A 21,339-nucleotide genomic window follows, 5' to 3' on the forward strand; every position below is an offset into this window, starting at 1 on the left:
TTACCACGAAGTTAATGTGCGAAGTCTGCAAGCTGCTCGTGCTGCTCGACGAACGGCGTTTGTTTACTTTGCACGTGGATGGATGCCGAGCAACCGGTTCAATGGCGAGTGGGGCGGTGACACACTGGCTCGACGCTAGCGGAAAGGGAAAGTCAAAACGTGAGCCAAGCCTTCCTTAAGTTAGGTTCGTTAGGTGCATAGGTACATGGAGCTGCGAGCTGCTCGACTTGCGGCAGGTTCAAAGCACTGGCGCAGTGTTCCTGCCGCATTCATACTTGTAGTGTACTGTGTGATCTTCTGTCGGTAGCGGAGTGAGATCGGCGTGTAGCGTGTCAGGGGGGAAAAAGGTCCAGATTCAATATTCTTGATCTCCAGGATAGAACATACGCACAAGTCAGCGAAAAACGGCGTGCTTCACGACTTGATGCGCGCTCACGCTTCCTGGTCATTTGACACACAATAGCTTTGACCTCATGGCCATTCTGTCCCTGCTACTAAGCCCGCTAGCACGCACTGCGTACCTCGCCTGCGCTTCGACCGTGTGCGGTTCGCCTAAAAAAGAGCCGGGTTCTTGTCGGCGTCGCCTTTCTTCTCCTTTGGCCTTGAACAGATCAGGATGATTCAATGGCCGTGACCGAATTTTTTTTTCTCCACTTGGTCTAGCGACGAGATCATTGCTGCTAAACTAATTCGAACCACACCCTGTGGTCTTCAACCTCTACTTCAGAAATGGTTATGCCGGCAACCTTCTCTAACTTAGCAGGAACACACATGTTCATCACATAACATGAATACCAGATGCCATGAAATTTGCCCATGAACTTAAACAGTCGCTGGCCACTCAAGGTACAGTCAGCCCTGCCCCTTGTCTCCTGAGCGTCGTTGTGACGGCTTCGCGACTCCTCTTTACCTCTGCTTACCCGTATGATACTACAGGCTTCCCGCCTCACTGGGTCGCCCATGCGATTCCTTACGGCCAGCTGAAGAAATGCCTCAAGAAAGTCCAGCGCGAGCTGCAAGAGCTGGGGCTTGACGCCGAAACCTTGCGGGCGCTCCTCGATCCCAAGACGGACTCTCCAGTTGCCTTGAACTACAGCCTTAATCGTATGGTCCCCCATCGCATAGGAACCTTGGAGAAGCTCCTCCTCCCCAGCACGCAGAGATCTCGACTAACTTCTGTCTGAATATGAAGCATCTTCAAACTCCCAGATTGTCCGACCGAAATTGACAGTAGAGATTCATCTGCACGACGGCAACATTGTCGATGCGTCGCTTACACCAGCCACTCGCCAATTCTTCGAGAAGATATCTTCGAAACTCCCCCTCGACGGCTCTGACCCCGCAAAAGAGTCCAAATCGGCGGACAGTACGCCCACCGAGACGGTCGACGAGGCGGCACCAGCCACATCGCAGGCTCTTACAATTGCAAATCGTGCAGGGAACGGCTATGACACCCTCGAGGTGCCCCTCGTGTCCGATGGCGTCTTCTTCGACATCCTTCAAAACGATGTCAGTAGCCTAGATGCCCTCCAAGCCACCGAACGGGACCAGTTGAAGGAAGAGGTCAAAGACCTAGGGAAGCAGGTATCGCATGTGGCGCGGCCGGGCCGCTTCTCTAAAAGCGATCTCGATCGCTGGAGGCGCATATTCGAGCTGTATCTGGATGCGGAAGTCTTCTTTGCGACGCACGAGCGCGATCACGGAGCCCGATCCAGCCAGAAAGCTCTCCAGCAGCTGCAGTGGTTCCAGAACCAGGTCCAGAAGCAGGAGCTTGTCAAGTCGTTCAAACGACCAGAAAGTCGAGCCGCGTTTTCGAAATTCCTGGAATTGAATCTCAACCTCTTGAAGCATCTGCAGTTCCAGGAACTCAATCTACTGGCAATTGCAAAGATACTGAAGAGTAAGAATACGCTCCCTCCTTTCAACCTGGCTGGAATATCAACCTGACGAGGGTTGCACAGAATTTGACAAACGCACGGCGTTGGGCGTCTCGCGTGCGTTTCCGAGCGCAATCAGTTCCCGAAAGCTGTTATCCGGAGATATTGCCAAGCAAGTGTGTGCCAGGATCTCCGACGAGTTGGTTTCTATTATACCCCAAGTCAACGACTACCTCTGCCCGATATGCTACGCAATCGCATATCAACCAGTCCGTCTAGATTGTCAGCACGTATTCTGCATCCGCTGCTCAGTAAAGCTTCAGCGGCGCCACGAGGAATACTGTCCCTTGTGCCGAGCTCGTGTAGTCATGGACGCTTCAGCTAGTAAGTTTGTCCTATTAACAGCCTACCGTGTATCTTTCTCAACTGACGCCGCCATGTAGAGAACATTGATTCTGAATTAGAGAAGTTTATGAGGAAGAACTTCCCCGCGGAAGTGAAGGAGAAGGAACGGGCTGATCAAATAGAACGGGGGATAGAGGAGTTTGGCCCGAGCTACAAACCGGCCGAGTGCGCTGTTATGTGAGTAATGCTGAGCGACAGACTTTGAGAGATTTTAGAACGTCTTTTAGAAGACGATAATGTTTACGATGTTACGACGTTACAATGATTCTTCGGTATCGGCCAACCAGCACCCACATTAGCAAGCCACCTTTGCATGGTGTGTCAACTCTTTCTTTGCTCCTGAGATCCTTGTTGTCCTAGTTTGGGTACACGATACCACTGTGGCCAGAAGGTAGGTGTCTGTGTGCCTCTCTGTGTGTATGACCTGCGAAGAAAGAAGGGAATGAGTCTCACGACTGCTGAATGCATCCTCTCTGCAGCTACGCCTCCGCCGCAGCAACCACTGTCAACCGCGCAGCATCAACTTTACTAATTTTGTCTAAGAACTAATAGCCAACTTCGATTCTTTTATGCAATGGTTACTGATTCAGCTGCTGCCAGAGCTTTCTTGAACAGGTGCTGCAGCTCCTCCGGCTCCTCCAAACCCACACTAACACGAACCAGACTCGCGTCTACACCATACTGAGCCGCCCAGTCCAACTCGTTGTAATGTGCCAGCAAGACGTAGGGAGAGCAGAGTGTAAAGTTGCTCCCCAGGCTCGGCCCCTTGGCGGTATCCAAATTGTTATAGAAAACCTGAGCATACTGTGGGTGAGTGAAGACGATGGAGAGCAGGCCACCATACCCGCCATCGGGAAGGCGACACGCCTCGTAGTTGGGCCTTGACGGGTTGTACTTGGGATAGTAGACGGTCTTGACGAGCGGGTTGGCTCGCAAGATGTCGCATATTGCTTCCGCATTGGCGTTTATGCGCTTCACCCGGCTCGAGAAGTCGCGGCTGTTCCTCTCCATGAACAGGACATCCTCCACCCAGTACGTGTCTTCGTAGACCTGCTCCTCAAAGGCTTTCTTGAGGGAGCGGTAGTGTTTGCCCTCCGGGTTCAGGACCGTGCACCCGCCCATGACGTTGGAGTCGCCCGAGAAGATCTTGGTCAGGCTGCTGACGACGATGTCGGCGTACGGGAGGACATTGACATTGGCAAACGTGCCAATCGTCTCATCGACGACCACGGCAAAGTCGTACTCGTCTGCCAGTTTGCGGATTCGCTTGAGATCCGGACAGGCGAGAAGGGGGTTCCCCGGGAACTCGCAAAAGAGGGCGAGGAAGCGCTGCCCATCCTTCAGCGTGCTCTCGAGCTGGTCGAGTTCCTCCGACGAAGCATGGCCGTAGAGAACAGCGCCGGGACCAAACTTCTCCAGAACCTTGAGCGTGTCGATGTAGGGGAATCCAAAGTTGATGCTCTTGCGTGCGCCAAGGGCGGCCAGGAGAGCGCGGTGGGCGTTGAAGATGGCATTCATGCCGCAGGGATACAGCAGGACGTCGGTCTCGTCGAGAGCCTCGATACCTCGAGCGTTTGCCTCGCTGTTCGTCTTGGTGTCGTCGTTCATGTCCGCGTCGCCCGCGAGGGATCCGGCGATTCTCCTCCGAATGGCCGACTTTGCGCGCGCGACTTGCGTAAGGTCTAGGTTCCTTCCGAAGCGCTCCTCAAGGAAATGGAAGCTCTCGCGTGCCTCTTCCCGGTTCTCGGAAGATGAGGCGGCCCCCTTGTTTTCAGCGCCAGCTGAATTGGTGCCGGGTGTGGAATTTGCTCGTGAATATCGCTTCGGGCCTCGAACAGGCTTCTCTAGAGAAGGCTGCTGAGGCTGCTGTTGTTCGGTAAGCGCAACCAGTTGGCCGTGCTTGAAGAGTTCATGGCAGAATTCGGCCCGTCGGCTCGAGACTCCATCGCCAGTGTGTTGCCAGTACTGCTTTGCTGCGGGAAAGGATTCCTGCGGGAAGATGGTTGCGGATATGGTGGGTGACAGCTGCTTCAGCAGCGGAGAGACATCCTTGGAAGTATCGAGTGCAAGATCAACCACGTGGATCTGTTTGGCCGCTTCTGGAGTCACTCGCGATCGCATAAACTCCAGACATCTTCGAGCAGCGGCCGCCGTAGGGAACAACATGATTCGTTGGCCGGGCTGTCCGTAGGCCGCGAGAAGGTCTTTGGCAAAGGCCTCGATGCTCCTGTGGATGAAAAATCTAGTAGATCGGAGTGTGAGCAACGGCCGCCACTGGACTCATTCCTGCTTTTGGATCTCACATACCGAGGATAGCCAGTGACCATCCGGCTCAGGACTCGCTCTTCGCCTTCTTCATAGTCGACGTTGGCCTGCCATGTCGGCAGAGACACACTCACTGCCTGTGACAAGTGTAAACCGCTCGAGTAAGTCACCATTGCAACAACTGCACACGGAGAGGCAACTTACATGAGCCGTGTCTGGAGGTATAGATTCTCCTAGTGAAATTACAGGCATTGTGGAAAGGTCAAGACGCCTATCTTCCTGAATTCAACTCCAGCTGCTAGGCAGTATTTCTCAAATATGTGTTCACAGCTATGGGGCTAGATAGTCGAGAATTGGATGGAGCAAGCAATTCACTTTATATATGCTTCTCACTTGAAGCATGAGACAGGGAAATTGATTGTTTGTCTATAAAATGAGTCATTAGATTGACGTTCCCGCTACCCACTTTAGATGCATATCGGAAGCTGCCAAATCGCGACTTCACGTATCTATACTGTAGAGACAACAGCGTCTTGATCAATGTCTCGGAGGTTCACCCAGAGCTACTCTCGACAGCAGAGCATTATCTGACAAGCCAGGATCAATTCTCAACAAGCATAAAGCAATGTATAAGCGCGACACGTGCAAACAATTCTTTGTATGCAAGGCATTCGCTAAGGCTGAACTCGCATAGTCTATATTGCGCGCATTGAGCGCGGCCGCGCCTTGTGATGTCATTAGATTACCCCACCGTTGTATCGATACGTATCGACAGCTTCTCGAATAATAAAGCAGTCTCCAACTGCGCGCAACTGATCTGCCGCCTAAGCGCATGACTATCCTCCCAGCTCTCTTATACTAAAAAAAAAAAGAGACAAAACATCCGAACCAGAACATACATCACATACACCATCATCACCATGTCAAGCTACAGAAGCATCCCCCTCTACGGCGGCGCAGTCACCTGCGACCTCCCCCAACGTTTCGCAGACGTCAGGTCAGCAGCAACTCCTCACGGCGCATCTTCTCCTTCGCATTTCCCACGTACTTACGCTACATCTTCCTTTGCAGCAAGCTGAGACAAGTCCCCGACAACCAGGAAGTCTGGATCGACAAGGACGGCTTCACGAGCATCATCTTTGACATCACAGAGCGCGTCGGCGAGCCCGGCTCCGGCCCCGAGATCGACGGCCGGGCCATGACCACGCACCTCGAGGACATGGTCGGCTCCGACATCGACACCGTCAAGATCTGGAACACGGCCGAGACGGAATTCACCCGCATGCAAGAGTAAACGGGCCCCTCCCCTCCTTGTTATTTCTTCATCACATCACGAATACTTCCCAGCCCTTTTTGCGCATCCTACTGACAACGATGAAACAAAACCAAACAGGTTCCAACCCCCCGCATACACCCTCATCGCAACGCAGACCCCCCACGCCAGCAACCAGGCCTCGGCGCCAGACTTCACAGCCATCACCATGACCCTCCTGCGCCTCGAGAAGGAAGACACCGACATTCTCATCACCATCAACGTGCCCCACATCAAGGGCGAGTACGACGCCGACGAGGTCGACCTCGAGCTGGGCAAGCAGGGCAAGCTCATCGGAGACGCCGTCGAGATCGCTGCCCGCATCTGGGAGACGTTTGAGATCAAGGACTGGGGGCTGTTTGGCGAGACGAGACACCATTAGAAGCAAGGGGCTATCGAAAGAGTTGGGATCTGATGATGGGGGCCTCTGATATCTATACACATGATTTGTTTCATTTACTTGAAGAGAAATAGCGCTCCCCATACTTTTATGATAATGACGAATATGCCATAACCGTCCATAGCAGCGGAATGTGAAACCTTACACCCAGCGTTTCCATACTTCCTTTATCCCAGTCAAAAGCCTAGGTATTTACACACATCGAGACTTCATACAATGCTCACTTGCTAGGTGCTTCTAATCGATAAGCCATCTCTCCATGCTTCACAGCCTCTGATTGGATTTGGCACCGGGCTTACTTCGGCAACTACCCCTCGGCACATGGCGATACGGCTTAGTGTGTGCAGATAAACACCCGCCCAAAAAAAGGAACGATAAGGCTTGGAACATGTATTGCTCCGGCTTTGCTGGTAGTAAGTCGCAAACTTTTAGTATGACGACGAAGGTTGTTCGCGATCCACACGGCAATGAATGACTTCCGGGGGCAGTGATAAGTGAGCATCGTTGAACCACTTGTTCGCGTTATCTATAAGATATATATTATCCACCCCTATATATATCGAAAACATGTCTTCACAGGTGGCCAAGGCCGCCCGTCGCGTGACCCATGAGCTCCATGGCGTCGTCGTGTCCGCAGGTCTGATGCAAAAGACCGTCAAGGTCCGAGTCGGCGGTCAGAAATGGAACAAGGTCATCAACAAGGTGAGTAGACCGCGACAAGTCGCTGAAGCCGGCCCTCCCTTGACTGACATTTCCCGTAAAGTGGTTCGCAGACCCAAAGCACTACCTCGTACACGATCCCAACTCCTCCCTCCGCACCGGCGACGTCGTCTCCATCGTTCCCGGCTGGCCGACCTCCAAGCACAAGCGCCACGTTATCAAGAACATCATTGCGCCATTCGGCACTCCTGTGGAAGAGCGACCACCGATTCCCACATTAGAGGAGCGCATCGCCGAACGAGAGGCCAAACGGGCCACCAAGGCTGAGCGCAGAATGAAAGCCAAAGAAGAGCAGAAGCAGTGATATCGAAAACCAATGACAGAGAACAGAGGACGTCGAAAATCACATTTCCCAGTTGACGAACGCAACAGGGCTGTATGAATAGATCGGGTGGCATTTACCCATGTTGGATTTATTAGCGAAGGAATGCTCATTAGTTTGCTTCCAACCAATCAGTCAGAGAATAGCAATAGAGCGTCTCTTGATGAACTCGCACACTTCCGCTTTGGAATCAAATCGACATGAGCCGCGACGCACGCCGTAACCGCTCGCCAAATGTCTATCGTGTACCGCTGTAGTTTGCATACATACCTGCCGACCGTTGAGTCAGGTTGCCGTGACTGAACGAGATGCTATATCCTTTCTTGGTGCCAACACAGCTCAACTTAGCCACCACGCTCGCCAAACTTCTCGGCCCATTCTTCGTACTCCCGCAAGCCTTCCTTGTCGACACTGGGTCGAATCGACTTCAAGCTTTGCTCAAAATCTGAAAGGTCCATGGGTCGGATCTCGTCCTTTGTCATGTATAACAGAGCCTCGCCCAAGGATCTCAATGGTCCCATAGCTGCGTCCTTGGCAAGAGCAGTGATATCAGATCCTGAGAAGCCTACCACGCAAACGGTGTTAGTTAAACAGGACGCCAAGGGAGGTTCGATGCAGGGGGGCAATGCTTACCATCGGTCAACTGAACAAGCTTCGCTATATCTTCTTCGGTTAAGCTGTGGTTCTGTTGACGCAGTAGAGTCCGAAGATGAGTTTCTCGTGTCTGCGGCTCGGGCAGTGGAATATACTGGCGGCGCACAAATCGTCGCCGTGCGGCCTCGTCAATCGCCCATGGTAAGTTTGTAGCAGCCAACACCAGAACCCTCTGAGCTTCGTTCCGCGGATTCGTATTGCTGCTCGTCTCCCGACCGGCAGCTGCTCGCTGAAGCTCACTCCACTGAATGAGGAACTCCGTCTTGATCCTTCTTGTCGCCTCATGCTCGCCAGCATCTGACCGATGGGACAAGAGTGAGTCAATCTCATCGACGAAGATGATACTGGGAGCAAGCGCTTTGGCGAGACCGAAAAGCGCCCTGACTAACTTCTCAGACTCTCCCAGATACTTGCTTGTTAAGCTGCTGGCGGAAATGGAGAAGAAGGTGGACTTGGATTCGGTGGCAACGGCGCGTGCCAGCATTGTCTTTCCAGTTCCTGGTGGCCCAAACAGGAGCATGCCGCGAGCCGGCTCGCGCAGACCCATGAAGAGATCGGGGCGCAGGAAGGGGTATACTACTGCCTCTCTCAAGGAGTTCTTCGCAACCTCCAGGCCAGCAATGTCGCTCCAGTGGACTTCATCCCCTTGGACAACGATATCGTTGAGAATCTGCTTTGCCGCGCTCTCGTCAATCCCTGGGGGCAGACTCTTGAGGATAGCCGCCGTCGATTTCTTCTTGTCGCTTTGATCATTGTGAGTATTCCTCGTAGTACTCTCGACAGCATCGTCACTTGGGCGGCGCCCACTCAAACTCCGATTCGCAAACTCGGCTTTTGTTCGAGGCGTCTCGACAGCATAGCTCGACGTGTAAAGGTATGACTGCCTGGTCTCGTCTCGAGGCCCATCTCCTCGTTCTGTCTCATACTTGTATAATAATGGACTGTCCCCATCAAATCTCCTGTTCCTCGAGGTACTGCTAGAACCTTTCTGTCCCGCAGACGTTCCAAAATAGCTGCCAGCACCAACTTTGGTGCTCCCTCTTCTGCTTTGGCTCGGTGTTTCTTCATAACCAAAGGACCTCCGTGGCGTTTGATATTGCTCTGATTTACTCGGCGTCTGATACGGCAGGGGGGTCTCTGGGTTGTTCGAAGACGTCAATGCGCTTGAGGCTGCGCTAATAGACAAAACCGAAGGTTGTGGAAGGCGAGCTTCGTCGGACATGGCCACCATGTTCCATTTCTGAGGCGACGTGCGTGAAGATCTTGGCTCGTACACTTGCGTCGGCCTCTGTGAACTGGGCGAGCCGCGTTCCAGCGATGGACGCGGTGCAGGGCTTGACTTCGGCGACCGTCCTTCGGGAGCAAAGGGCCGGAGGAAGTTGTTTTGGGCGGAAGCGCTCCATGCTAATGTCGCGGCCTTGCTTGGCCCATCTGCCGCAGGCCTGCTCGATTTGCGAGTAACGGGCGGCCGATCGTTGGTCTTCTTGGACCGCAGTGTTGTCCTCATTGTGTGCCTCTCGGGGCTAGAAGGACGGGCTGGGTTGTCGCTCTGCGAGCCAGGAAGATCAGGCGTCCGCGAGCTGGGACGCGAATAGGACCGCTGCGTCGATGAATCGGCAGGGGTACTACGGACCCTCCTGATCGTGTCTTCAGATGACGTCATTGCGTCGAGTGAAGTCCTTGGAGAGAAGACGGGACGTGATAATTCCGAGTACCTGACGGCAGGAATTGTGCCTTGCCCTATCGTGCCCGTGGCCTGGCTGGTGCTGCCCGAGGCATGCGTGGTTGGGGTGGTGTAGTCGCGGCTCCCCGAGGCGGCACGGCTGTCCTCACGAGACAGCCTAAGCGCTTCCAGAAGATCAAGCCTTTCCTTGCATTGTAGTTCCAGCTCTTTCAGGGCGTCTATCAGGGCAGCATCCGTGTCGGTGTAGGATACGGAGAGTCGCGGTGCGTTTGGTGATGCGTAGTATTCATTTATTCGTCGAAGCGCGGCTCTCCAGTGTCGAGTCGCCTCGTTCTCGTCGCCCTACCCCGAGATCAGTGCGAGCCTTTTGAAATGCAGTAGAGGAGCAGAAGATTTGCGAGCGGGAACACGGTCTGTCGTGGCTTTACCTGGTCTTCGTAGTACACAGCCTTTGAGCAGCTGAGGTAACTGTGATCGTAGATCTTCTGGAGGGCGACGATGTCTCTGTTGCTGAGCATTGCATGGAGGCAGAGCCAGAGTGCCAGGCGGGCAGTTGATCAAGTCTCGTCGCGTTCGTCCAGTCCTTGCAGCGCGATGGTATCGATATCACGGGGGAGAGAGCAATCGCAGATTATTGCCTTTGATGGCCCAGTGTTAATCCATGCGTGGCATTCAGACAGTTGAAGGAAGTGACATGCGACAGCGGACTCGGCCAGCAGGTACTTTGGCAGATGGCGCACTGGGGCTTTCCTCTGCAAGCGTCGGCTACTTTTTTTAAGTAGATCTACTTGTGAAGTCGTCCGTCTGAAGTACTTCGTAATCGATCACACGTAACCATTTCAAGGTGCACAGCCCCACCTCGCCGACTCTCGCAACTTGAGACATACCACCTGATTTCATTCACGACGTCGTTTACATACCAGCAACTGAATTGTGATATTGTTCTTATTTCTCCATCCACAGTATAGGACTGCTGCAGCATCAAGTGACTCGCTAGAGTAAAATAAAATATCAACGCCAGAAACCGTGAAGTACTTCGAGCTGTTACTCCATGCTTCAACCCATATAGATACTCCTTTTTCTATGTGACGGTTTGGATCAGCAGGGTGGCCAACCCCAACGTCCATCTCGTTTGATACACATCCAAATGACTGGCTATTATGAAGCCGCTCTTATATCAAGGACTCCCTCCAACGAGCTCTACTGGCGCGCTCGCAACAGGGCGGTTGGTGGTCGGCAAAACACCGAATCTGCCGTACGTCTTTTGGTCAACGCTGACATAGTGCGGCAATATGGCGAGAAGATTCAGACGGGATTCGATCCATCGGAGTGCCCACTCTGGAGGTGCAAGCAACTTTACGTAACCAAGGCCAGCTATGAATGAGCCACATGTTAGTGATGAGAACAGCGGTTTGTGTGCGTGATTCATGACCATACCAACGTAGCCAACGGCAACGCCGCAGAGATGCCCCAGCAGGCTCGTGTTTGGTACCAGCGCGGCAACAATCACAATCATGAGCAGGGGCGTGGTCCAGGTGGGAAGGTGATATGTCCCGATCACCAGGTACGGGTTCGATTTATACGTTCGGATCGCCTCCATGCCTAACAGCAAAAACACCCACATGCTGGCCAGCACGTGTTAGTATCCGGAATTCATACAGCTGACTGAGCACGTCGTAAGGGGAGACTCTACCTGGCACCCATGACGGCATGGTTGGCACGCAGAATGGCAATCTCAATGAAGAGATACAGAATGGCGGGAATCGTAGTCAGTGCTGCTTCCGTTAGACAATTGGCCTGAATATGGGGTCCAGAGATGCTAGATATTCTTACGCCCAAAGAAGAGAGCCAGCGTAGTCAAGGTTCCATATTCGCTTTCGAACCGTTCCATCAACGGCGCCAACGCAACGGCATTGAGGACGGCATGGAACAAATTCAGGTGCACGAGAGGAAAAGTATTCAATCGGTAGCCTAGGGTCCAGTCAGAAGCAAGCTCCATCCAAATCTCAGGACACACCGGTTCACCTGTGGCAAAGGAGATCTTGTCGGGGATCAGAGAGCCCCAGAGCCTCACATCCCAGTAGCCGGGCAAGCTGAGCAGCCAGAAAGCTGCTATGCTTAGCAGGATGGCGCGGGTGAAGAGAGGCAAGCGAAGGACGTATGACCGTGCCCGCAGGGTATTGAAGCCTTGGATACTCGGCATCGCTGCTCGTGCGCCAGTCGAACGCGGTCCCCCAAGTATCCGGCACTTGGTAGACGGCACAAGTACTGCGCCTAGGGAGTTGGGTGATGGGTTTGGAACAGACCAGGTCGATCTTGACGCAAGGCTGTCCGATCCAACAAGCGCTAGGCGATTAAGTAATACTTGTAGATTTATGGAGACCAGCAATATCACTTCAAAGTGCTTACATGAAGTTCGAAATCAGATATTGGATTAAAATGATCAATTCATGATAATGGCTCTGCATAAGTGTAAAAATATATATATATATATTCTTCATTCATCTTGGATATCAAGTTTTGTTCAAATTCAGAGGAAGTACTTTTCTGTTTCTAGGTCGGGATAACTTCCAGTTCTCTGCCGTGACTTCTCATGCTAGGTCCCTTTTCGGCCATGGTGGGCTAGTAGCAGTCGCGTTGGTGCCTTAGAATCGGCGTAAGGCAGACAATTTCACATCCGTGTACCAGCCGTTCAACCTCCCGAGACATCTACTCAAACACCACGGTCTTCTACCCAGGACCACCATCTAGCCAACATGACGACGCGACAAGCCGCTCTGTCAGTATCCCGACCACTCGCTCCTCCCGCCCGTCCGACGTACTCGCTGCTAACCGACGGCCTTTCCCCCGTTTCTAGGTCGCTATACCGTCGCTCATTGAAGCTTGCGCTGGACTGGGCCGTCCACCGTCACCTATGGCGAGGCCAGGCGCTCTACATCCGATCCCTATTTGAAGCCAACAGGAAGGTCACCGACCCTCGACAGCAGAGAGTCAGTCAACGCTTTCTTCCATCAGTTCCAAACGAGGAGACCGAGGCACTAATTCGCCTTCCCAGGCTCTGTTAGCGGAGACGGAAAAGTTGCTCGAAAGCTGGAAGCATCCCGACCCATACGTTCCGCCATGCGCGCCCGGAGGTCAGACACCACAAGCGATCGCCTACACAGACGTTTCAATGGCTAATTGGGAGCAACAGGATCCAAATATGAGCGGAATCTGCCATCTCCGATTTTAGACCGTGAGCCAATGCACCCCTACGCCCTTGTTGCGCCTTGTTCCGCCTGCTAATGCTTTGGTAGCCCCTCCTCACCCGGCAAACTCTCACCATCATTGAGGGCTGCGCGGGCGACAAAAATAGATTCCGAGTACATAACAAAAAAAATTAACAATACATTTCTTCAAATTCAAGCGCATATTGGTCCCTGAGAGATGCAAGAACATTCAATTCCAGAGTACATGTATTACGTGATATAGAAGGGAGTGCAAGTTGAGATATAAATCGTGCTTTGTATGCCGAGAAGTGGCATATCATGTAGTAAGCTGCAATGCAGGGAGAGAAGCACTTTTGTCTCGATCCTCAAGAGCTATGTGATATTACTTGTTAGTAGGTAGTAATTTACTGAATCCAATGGCTGCAGTGATGTAATAAGCAAGCAGGAAAGCCCCTCTTTATACGCCTTACTCCAATATCAATTGCCGCCCGTTTTGGGCTTCACACTCAACTCTAGCTTCTCAACTTCTCACCAGCTCAACTCATAGCTTGCATTTCCCCCTCTCCCAACACCAAAATCCTACCGTCAACATGTCCGCGTGTATATTCTGTCGTATCATCAAGGGTAAGTTAGCTGAGCCCGTCTAAACCCAACAACGCCACCAATACACACGCACAACTACCCCTCCCTCTTCAACATAGTAGCTAACGGCACATCTTAACCAGGCGAGATCCCGGCTCTGAAGCTCTTTGAGAGCGAAAAGACCCTGGCATTCCTCGACATCGGGCCTCTCAGCAAGGGCCATGCTGTAAAGACTCACGCCGCTCACCCAAAGTCGCACCCTATGGCCCGCAAACACTAACCTTGCCCTCCTCATCCAGCTTGTCATCCCCAAGTATCATGGCGCAAAGCTCAATGATATCCCCGACGATCAGCTGTCCGAGATCTTGGTATTTCGCCTACACAACCAATCAATTCGCTTGCTACAGACTTTGCTGACCATGTTTGCTTCGCCCAGCCTACCATCAAGAAGCTAGTCACAGCTACTGGAGCCACCGACTACAACGTCCTCCAGAATAACGGAACCATTGCCCACCAGCAGGTGCATCACGTAAGTCCCCAGTTTGCCCTATCGCTTCGTGGCCGGATAGAAGGCTAATCTTGACCGGCACAGGTCCACTTCCACATGGTAAGACTCGTCAAACCCTTGATCACAGTGAAGCAGCCTCGAGCTTTCGACCTAGCTAACCTCCTCCAACTAGATCCCGAAGCCCAACGAGACCGAGGGCCTGGGCATCTCCTGGCCTTCCCAATCTGGAGACATGGAGCAGCTCAAACAGCTGTGTGAGGACATCAAGTCCAAGATGTAGATATCTCTGTGTTGAAACACAGTTGTAGCAATGTAGATAACAAGTTGAAGTAGTACATGAGAAATGAGAAGAAGCATTACATATGTCTATTCTCCAAAGTAGATGCGCAGAAACCCAATCTATCCAGAATTGTATCGGCACACGTAGGTCTTTTCTCTAATCTAAGTCGTCGACTGACGTGTCTTGATTCCCATTCTGGCCGGCAGTCGCTGGCTTCTTCGCCGGCTCATACCATTTCGGTCCGGCAATGCCCTGTAATATTCCCTGTCTGTCGTAGAGAGAGCGCGCGCGCAGGTACGGGTCGAGTCTCCAATAGTCTTCCTTGAGCTGTGTCGCCAGTTTATTCCTCTTGGCCAAGACATCTTTGCGTCCTTCGGGCTGGTTTATCCACTGCACAGTCGCCTCCTCATATTCGTTGACCAGCTTCTGCCTCTCCGCGAGGAGCTTCTCCCTGGTTTCGGTGTCTTTCATCACGTCATTCTCGCCAGGGACGGGCTCTACATATTTGTATTCCCAGTCTTCGTCGCCCCCAAGCTCTTTGATAATGTGCGCGGGTTCAATGAACTCTTGCAGCTCGTTCTTGTTATTCGTGAAGTGGACTTTGGCCGCCACGACCGGGTCCAGCCAGCCCCGAATGATCTTCCAAATGCCTAATGCCACTGTCAGTTGCCGTGTCTCCCATATCATTTTGTGACAAGCAATGCATCCTTGTACCTTGGAATATCCATGGCGCGTTATGGACAAGGACAGCTCCCAGAGACTCGGGGTAGTTGGCCTCAAAGCACTTGATCATAAATTTGACAGGGGTATAGTCCATGTTTGCCATGGAGAAGCCCGTCATGTCGAAGATGATGGTCTGCGCAATACAATCAGCAAACATTCAACGGTGCCCAACGGGACAATCTCTGTGAGTAGCAACGTACCGCCGTATCGACAGGTGGTCTCAGCATCATTCTCGCCGTCTCAATCAAGTAGACGGTGTATCTCTCCAGACTCTCTTCGCACTGCTCTCCCTGTCGGTGGAGGCGGACTCTTACCACGCAGAGTGGTCGGCCCTGCTTATCCTCGCCATGCAGAAAGCTCTTGCCCATGCGGAGCTGCGCCAAAAAGTCTTCCGCAACCTTCTTAACGTCGCCTGTGCCCTCCTGCGCATTCACCACGGCGCCGCCCTCGCCATTCGCCATGATGTCGCTGTCCACCTTCATGTCGCTGTGTCGCCAGCTCATGGTAGACACCAGCATGACGAGGGCCTTGTCCACATCCCACTTGCGAGCGCGGAGGAAGCGCAAGGCGAGGGCATCCGGGTGGTCATGCTTGACCATGCTCCAGAACGTCTCGCGGATGGACTCGGGGCTGTGGCTGGCAAGAACCTCTTGGAAGTGCTTGTTCTGGCCGTACTTGTCGTCTTCCACGGTCTCGGTCGACGAACTGGACTTGTCGTTGCCCTTCCTCTTGAAGACGCCGAAGCGCCTCTTCTTCTGCCCGTCGGCTTCCGCCGCTTCCGCCTTCTCGCGGGCCGCAGCATCCGCACTGGCGGCGCCATTGTCGTCGAGAACGCCGCAGAGCTGGAAGAAGGCTTGCCACAATTGGCGCAGCTTCTCTTCCTGCTCTGGGGTGAGGTTGCCCACGCGCCCCGGTGCCATTTGGTCCGGCATGTCGTCAGAAGGCGATGCTGCGATTGCGACTTCTTCTGTGCTTGTAGCAACTGCTGTAGTCTTGCGCGAGCCCACTGTCGCAGCGTAGGAGATGGCGACTACTGCAAAGAGGATTACGGCGCTGGCAGTGAATGTGAGGCTGCTGTGAAGATGGAGACTGTTGCGGCCGGTTCGGATTGGCCTGCGACAAGGTGAATGGAATCTGGCGCTCTGCTGGGCGCAGAAAGTTGCCGCGGCGGAAGAGTCGCCGATGTAAGTGCTCGTGATGCCCTGCTGATTGCCTTGCTTATTGACCTCACGTGCTCGCAATTCGGAGGCACGAGAGTCGACCGGAGCGGACGAGGCGAAAGTCGATCGGCGCGGCGTGGGGAAGCGCAAAGGCCCGGGCAGTTCAAGTACTAGTGCAGAAAACCGCGATGCCCTGGAGGTTGTCTTGGTCACTTGCAGGCACAGGCACCGTCTTGCTGGAGGCCTCATGTGCAGCTCGGAGACTCGGGCGCAGTTTGTGCTGCGGTTGGAGAGGCGAGGCGTGGGTGAGGACGGACGGCAGAGAGTTGGAAACCAACGCGGCCAGACCAATACCTGTAAGAGGCGCGGTGGTATTATGGAGGCACTACGTAATTTTAACAGAGTGACGGAGGTGTGCCTTGTACCTTGACGCCAACACATGGCCGCGCCAGGAACAAAGTTACTTTGAAGGCTTAGCATGCTTTTTCCGCCAAGGCAGCCTCCCCGAGTCCAGCCTCATCAAGAGGCCGTGCTCTGCAGGGCTTGTCTCACGTTACGACAGACCCAACATGCAGACCACGGGCATCAGAGGTTGCGAATAGTAGTTGCTTTGCTTTTTTTTTTTATATCGCTTTTCTTCTTTTCTCCCGTTCTTGAAGAATCTGAATGCTATTTTGTTGAAACACAGAAACCAAACACGCACAACCAGAGCACTTGTTCTCTCTTTGGTTCCGGTAATAATAGTGTAGATACTCCCTCGTAGATGTACAAATGCGTCGTCTTTACAGCTCGTCCAGCACATGGATGTACTTCTTGTCCTCCCTCTTCTCCTTCTCCGTGGCAGGGGGCAGGTCGTAGTAATTGGAGCTTCGGAATCCTTGCTATGGGATCAAATTAGCCGTCTGCCCACGCATCAAGTGTCAGAGAACATAGCACTTACAAGGTAGTGGTAGGTAAAGTTAGCAATGTCGCCCGGCTCAACGCCGAGGTCGCTGAATGTGCTTGCTTCAGGGTCAATGACCTGGTCGATGAACTCTCGCTCGACCTCGTCTGCGGAGAGGGTGTGCCACCACAGGTACTTGTTGAGGAGTCCAGCCACTGGTTTCAGAATGGGCTTGGGCACGTTGATGTGACGTCGCTTCTTGAAGATTTCCTTGTCCACCAAGGCCGCAACCTCTGCTAAGCTGTACTGCTTGGGGCCGTAGAGCTCGAAAGTCTTGCCGGCCGTGGAGTCGTCATACAGCATCTTCTCCAGAGCAGCGCCAACATCGATGGACTGCGATAATGTGTGTCAGTATGGTTACGGAGACACCTTATGGCGCAAGGCTCGGAAATGCTTACGTGGACTGGCCAGAACTTTTGCTGCATGTTGTTGGCGGTAAAGAGGTTCAGGACGGAGGCGAGCTTCAGCAGCAGGTTGTCCTCGAATCCGAAGATGGGCGCCGGTCGTACAATGGTGGTCTCGGGAAAGATGCTTCGGGCAACGAGCTCTCCTCGTCCCTGGGGTGTCTTAGGTTAGCTCCGTCGTTATCTAGCCATGTACGCGGGCATACCTTGGTCGCAAAGAACTCGGAGCTAGAGTTGGGATTGGCGTTGTGAGACGAGACGTGAATATAACGATCAACGTCGTACTTCGCAACGGCCTCGGCGATGCGCTCAGTCCCTTCAACGTGCACATCCTCCAGCGTAAAGTTCCTACCAAGGTTTAGCATGGCGTCGAGATCGAGATATCGTTTTTTTTTGGGGGGGGGGGGGGGGGGGGGGGGGGGGNCCGTACTTGGTAGGATAGTCGCGGCCAACCAGGTTGTATACAACGTCCGAGTGCCTGACGCTTGCTTCGATGGAAGCAGTGTTGCGAAGATCGTATTCCTGCGAGCGCATCAGAATCGGGCCGTCCGAGGCGTAGGAAACAGACATACAATAAAAATAACGCGGCCGAGATCTCCAGTGGGCTTCAAGTGTCGCTTTGTCATTTCTTCGCGGAAAGGAACAACGACGGTGCATCCTTGGCGGGCTATAGAAGGATAGTCAGAGACAGCACAAGCACAGCATGCGCTGCAATCCCCCCATCAAGAGACATACCAAGGCGGTTCACGATATACCGGCCCAATTGACCAGTCGCGCCGAATACCGTCGCAGTGTGACCTACACCGGCCGTTAGCTCTCTACCCTCGAGCGTGGAATGCGTCGACCGTACCTCCGAGAGAGGACCTAAGAGAGCATGTTAATTGACTTCCTCTCCCAGCATCAGCTTGCGTGCGTGGCTTACCGGCCGCCCTGGACTCGCAGAATAGTTTTGCCAGTTCGTGTGATGGCTACGTCGGATATGCATCGCTTGCCGCTGGCGCCGGCGGCGACGGAGCTGCGGAAAGCCCCTCGAGAGAGCGTAGAGAGCACCATGTTGGCCGAATTCACAGCAGGTAGCGACTGATGAGGTCCTTGAGCTGGCCAATTCGGGATCGTTGGTGATGGCTGCCGATTTGTCCCTGCCCACCAAAGATCATACAAGCCGTGAGGTTCGAAATAAGTTGGAGGAGCGCCACATTAGAGCAATGCGCTAGTCCCGATGTAGTAGCATATGAGCCTCTACGGGAAATTCATGCGAAGCGAGCCGCGGTATCTTGATGCGTGCCATCTATTACCTACTCTGCTCTTTCCTACGAAATTCTATGATATGGCTGAAGCTTATCACGATACTACGTCTTTTCTAATCCTTCTCGTTTCCAGCTTGAGTATCGTGGAACTTTGAGAGTTTTGAGACTTGCAGGCACAGTTTTGGGCTGAAGAGGCGTCATTAGGTAATACAGGTTCAACAAGCTTAATGTTCGCCTTAGATAAGCAAAATGGCAGGCCATTAATACGCGGTCCACCCTGCATTTCGTGCCCAGTAGAGTCACTCCCAGGCCTTCACTAGCCCATCTACCAGGGTATCATTTCAGCAACCAGCCAGGATCACAACTCCAGGGGACGCTGTCATACAGGATCTCGCCAGCGAATTTCTACAAAAAGAAAAAAAATCAGCATCCAGCCAGCATGGGGGGACGCAGTCGTGCTTTTCAAAAGCAGCGTAACGGCTGGAACCAGTCGCCTCGTCGGGGGCAGAAGTTTGGCAGTCCCAGCCCCAGGAACGACGTCACATTTCACAGTACTACTCCCAGCGATATCTAGTTGGGTCTCTTGAATCTATAACTGACCATACTCTCTTTCAACAGGCTTGACGTTGGAGGAAGAAGCTCGTCAAACTTCATCATACCGCGAATGGAGCAATACCGTGCAGCTTCGAAAGAGACCTGTCGTCTTCGTCAGTTCCGGCTCTCACGATCCATTGCAACCGCTCACGCCGCAGGCCGAGAACGCAGAGGATGCATCAAGCACCGTTGGAATAACTGAAGAAGCAGCACCTGAAGAAGCAACGTCCCAAGAAGCACCGCCCGAAGAGGCAGCACCGGTTAAAGCAACGTCTCAGGAAGCAACTTTTGAGGAGACAAAGCCTGTGGAACCGACATCTAAAGAAACACAACCTGTCAGAGCAACATTTAAAGAAGCAACATCTGAAGAAACAACGCTTGCGGATTCTACATCTGAAGAAACCGACCCTGTGGATCGGACAGCTGAACGAACATCACTTGTGGAGGCGAAAACTGGCGAAGAGTCAGATGAAGAAACGACACTGGAACAAACAACAATTCGAGAAACAACCCCAGAGAAAGAAAACATTGAACAGGTAGCATATGGAAGCACAGGACCTGAAGAAGTTGTACCAGCGGAAGAAACCCCCGGAGAAAACACCAACGACCATCCTGAAACAGATAATACCGGTTCCAGCGATGAGGTCATCGTTTTCAGGGGCCGAAACGCCGTGAAGGCCAAGGCGGAGGGCCCCAGCATCACACTCACAACCATACAGACCGAGATACGGGCGGTGGAAAGGGAGATCTCGGCTGCTTGCGAAGAATCTCCCAAACAGCTACCAATTCGTCCTGCAGAGAGTGATGATGACAATTCCGACGATCTGTTGTGGCCAAGAAGGAAACGGGGCAAAGCACGTGGGCGGCGAAATCGGGGCAAAGACTCGGAAGAAGAGGCTATGCTCGCCGACTATATCGCCAACATGCGCGAGAATGGTGAGATGTTTGAAGGTCTTGAAGAGGCGGAAGATGATGAGGACAGCAGCGAAGACGGCGAAGGCCTTCCGTCAACGTCTTTGGGCCCGAACGCCGTCAATGAGGCTGGTGATGGTACTGATGACGATGACGATGATGATGACGCTATCGATGGTTCAGACTTGCCGGACATTTACGATTCCCTCTTTCACCTTTCTCGCCCTGGTGACCTGAAAAAAGGCGATTACGCTGAGGAGTACGATGAGTTGATCGTGATGGACTGGGGGCGACCCAGCGTGAGTCGCAAGAAGGGCAAGGGACGCCTGCCGTTTCCCACAGACGATCTCGATTCGGACACTGAGGAAGCTCTTCGAACTTCATACAACAATGATCGGCAGAAGAAGGCCGAGCGCAAGAAGGAGAGGGAAGAGTTGCGGGCAATGGGGCTGCTTGGCAAAAGGGGACAGGTGGACCTGCGAGCGAAGTATTCGACAGGCATCACCATGAGCCAGGTTATCGACGAGGTCAAGACTTTCCTCGCTGGATCCCAAGAAACGTACGTATACTGTAGCCCCAACAAGCTGCCCTCTTGTCCATCTGACTCACCATTTCCCAGCTTGACTCTGCCGCCTATGGATCCGCACACGAGAAAGGGCGTCCACGAGTTGTCGCACAAGCTCAACGTCAAGTCCAAGTCGATCGGAGGCGGCGAGCAGCGTAGGCCTGTGCTCTACAAGACGAAAAAGACGTCGTATAACGAGCAGGAGTTTGAGCAGATCATTGTGAGGATCAGGAGAATTTTCGGCCGTCAACCACCGAATAAGCCCAGGCAGGGTCAAAAGGGACCAAAGGGATCCAAAGGATCAAAGGGATCAAGACCAGTAGCTCGATCTGGCGGCGGCGGATTGAACTATTACGATGGCGAAGTCATTGGCGCGTCGGCGCCAGAGCTGGGAACCGAAAACCGAGGCCGTGCCATGATGGAGAAGATGGGTTGGAGTACCGGGACACCTCTGGGCGCCAGCGATAATCAGGGTATACTGCATCCTGTGAGTCAAACGATGAAACGAACCCGGGCGGGCCTTGGACAGGAGTAATAGAGCGGGCATGGACAGTGTTTAGAGAATTCTGTGAT

At 53.2% G+C, this 21,339-nt stretch overlaps 9 protein-coding genes across 9 annotated transcripts; 4 read left to right on the forward strand and 5 right to left on the reverse strand.

The window, feature by feature from the left end:
• Positions 1-803: 803 nt before the first annotated feature.
• Positions 804-2,463, forward strand: CCMA1212_000009 (uncharacterized protein; the record flags this gene model as incomplete). Its single annotated transcript, XM_073697495.1, has 5 exons — positions 804-846; positions 937-1,104; positions 1,193-1,900; positions 1,962-2,261; positions 2,321-2,463. The coding sequence occupies 5 exons, from the start codon at positions 804-806 to the stop codon at positions 2,461-2,463; spliced, it is 1,362 nt and encodes a 453-aa protein (XP_073563629.1).
• Positions 2,464-2,849: 386 nt separating this feature from the next.
• On the reverse strand, positions 2,850-4,799 carry CCMA1212_000010 (uncharacterized protein; the record flags this gene model as incomplete). Its single annotated transcript, XM_073697496.1, has 3 exons — positions 2,850-4,524; positions 4,590-4,684; positions 4,752-4,799. The coding sequence occupies 3 exons, from the start codon at positions 4,797-4,799 to the stop codon at positions 2,850-2,852; spliced, it is 1,818 nt and encodes a 605-aa protein (XP_073562984.1).
• Positions 4,800-5,439: 640 nt separating this feature from the next.
• On the forward strand, positions 5,440-7,283 carry CCMA1212_000011 (putative ran guanine nucleotide release factor; the record flags this gene model as incomplete). The annotated part of the gene is made up of 6 exons (XM_073697497.1): positions 5,440-5,544; positions 5,619-5,837; positions 5,941-6,216; positions 6,639-6,672; positions 6,839-6,961; positions 7,023-7,283. Exons 1-6 carry the CDS (start codon positions 5,468-5,470, stop codon positions 7,281-7,283), a joined length of 990 nt encoding a protein of 329 aa, XP_073562983.1. The 5' UTR covers positions 5,440-5,467.
• A 362-nt stretch (positions 7,284-7,645) lies between these two features.
• On the reverse strand, positions 7,646-10,157 carry CCMA1212_000012 (uncharacterized protein; the record flags this gene model as incomplete). The annotated part of the gene is made up of 3 exons (XM_073697498.1): positions 7,646-7,866; positions 7,935-9,981; positions 10,068-10,157. The coding sequence occupies 3 exons, from the start codon at positions 10,155-10,157 to the stop codon at positions 7,646-7,648; spliced, it is 2,358 nt and encodes a 785-aa protein (XP_073562982.1).
• Positions 10,158-10,816: 659 nt separating this feature from the next.
• Positions 10,817-11,842, reverse strand: CCMA1212_000013 (Rhomboid protein 2; the record flags this gene model as incomplete). The annotated part of the gene is made up of 3 exons (XM_073697499.1): positions 10,817-11,264; positions 11,333-11,414; positions 11,473-11,842. 3 exons carry the CDS (start codon positions 11,840-11,842, stop codon positions 10,817-10,819), a joined length of 900 nt encoding a protein of 299 aa, XP_073562981.1.
• Positions 11,843-12,327: 485 nt separating this feature from the next.
• Positions 12,328-14,218, forward strand: CCMA1212_000014 (Hit family protein 1; the record flags this gene model as incomplete). Its single annotated transcript, XM_073697500.1, has 7 exons — positions 12,328-12,629; positions 12,695-12,773; positions 12,833-12,874; positions 13,574-13,656; positions 13,730-13,798; positions 13,867-13,959; positions 14,111-14,218. The coding sequence occupies exons 1-7, from the start codon at positions 12,396-12,398 to the stop codon at positions 14,216-14,218; spliced, it is 708 nt and encodes a 235-aa protein (XP_073563592.1). The 5' UTR covers positions 12,328-12,395.
• A 156-nt stretch (positions 14,219-14,374) lies between these two features.
• On the reverse strand, positions 14,375-16,350 carry CCMA1212_000015 (uncharacterized protein; the record flags this gene model as incomplete). The annotated part of the gene is made up of 3 exons (XM_073697501.1): positions 14,375-14,868; positions 14,933-15,074; positions 15,142-16,350. 3 exons carry the CDS (start codon positions 16,348-16,350, stop codon positions 14,375-14,377), a joined length of 1,845 nt encoding a protein of 614 aa, XP_073562980.1.
• Positions 16,351-16,883: 533 nt separating this feature from the next.
• Positions 16,884-18,545, reverse strand: CCMA1212_000016 (NADH-ubiquinone oxidoreductase 40 kDa subunit; the record flags this gene model as incomplete). The annotated part of the gene is made up of 8 exons (XM_073697502.1): positions 18,371-18,545; positions 18,184-18,266; positions 18,021-18,115; positions 17,879-17,970; positions 17,655-17,796; positions 17,443-17,601; positions 17,042-17,377; positions 16,884-16,982 (listed from the first exon to the last, which is right to left on the reverse strand). Exons 1-8 carry the CDS (start codon positions 18,499-18,501, stop codon positions 16,884-16,886), a joined length of 1,137 nt encoding a protein of 378 aa, XP_073562979.1. The 5' UTR covers positions 18,502-18,545.
• A 589-nt stretch (positions 18,546-19,134) lies between these two features.
• CCMA1212_000017 (Protein SQS1) lies at positions 19,135-21,301 on the forward strand (the record flags this gene model as incomplete). Its single annotated transcript, XM_073697503.1, has 3 exons — positions 19,135-19,246; positions 19,314-20,760; positions 20,821-21,301. The coding sequence occupies 3 exons, from the start codon at positions 19,135-19,137 to the stop codon at positions 21,299-21,301; spliced, it is 2,040 nt and encodes a 679-aa protein (XP_073562978.1).
• Positions 21,302-21,339: the final 38 nt, after the last annotated feature.

Source organism: Trichoderma ghanense (genome assembly GCF_004382785.1).
Source record: "Trichoderma ghanense strain CCMA-1212 chromosome Unknown scaffold_0, whole genome shotgun sequence".
In the NCBI taxonomy this organism is placed as follows: Eukaryota; Fungi; Ascomycota; class Sordariomycetes; order Hypocreales; family Hypocreaceae; genus Trichoderma; species Trichoderma ghanense.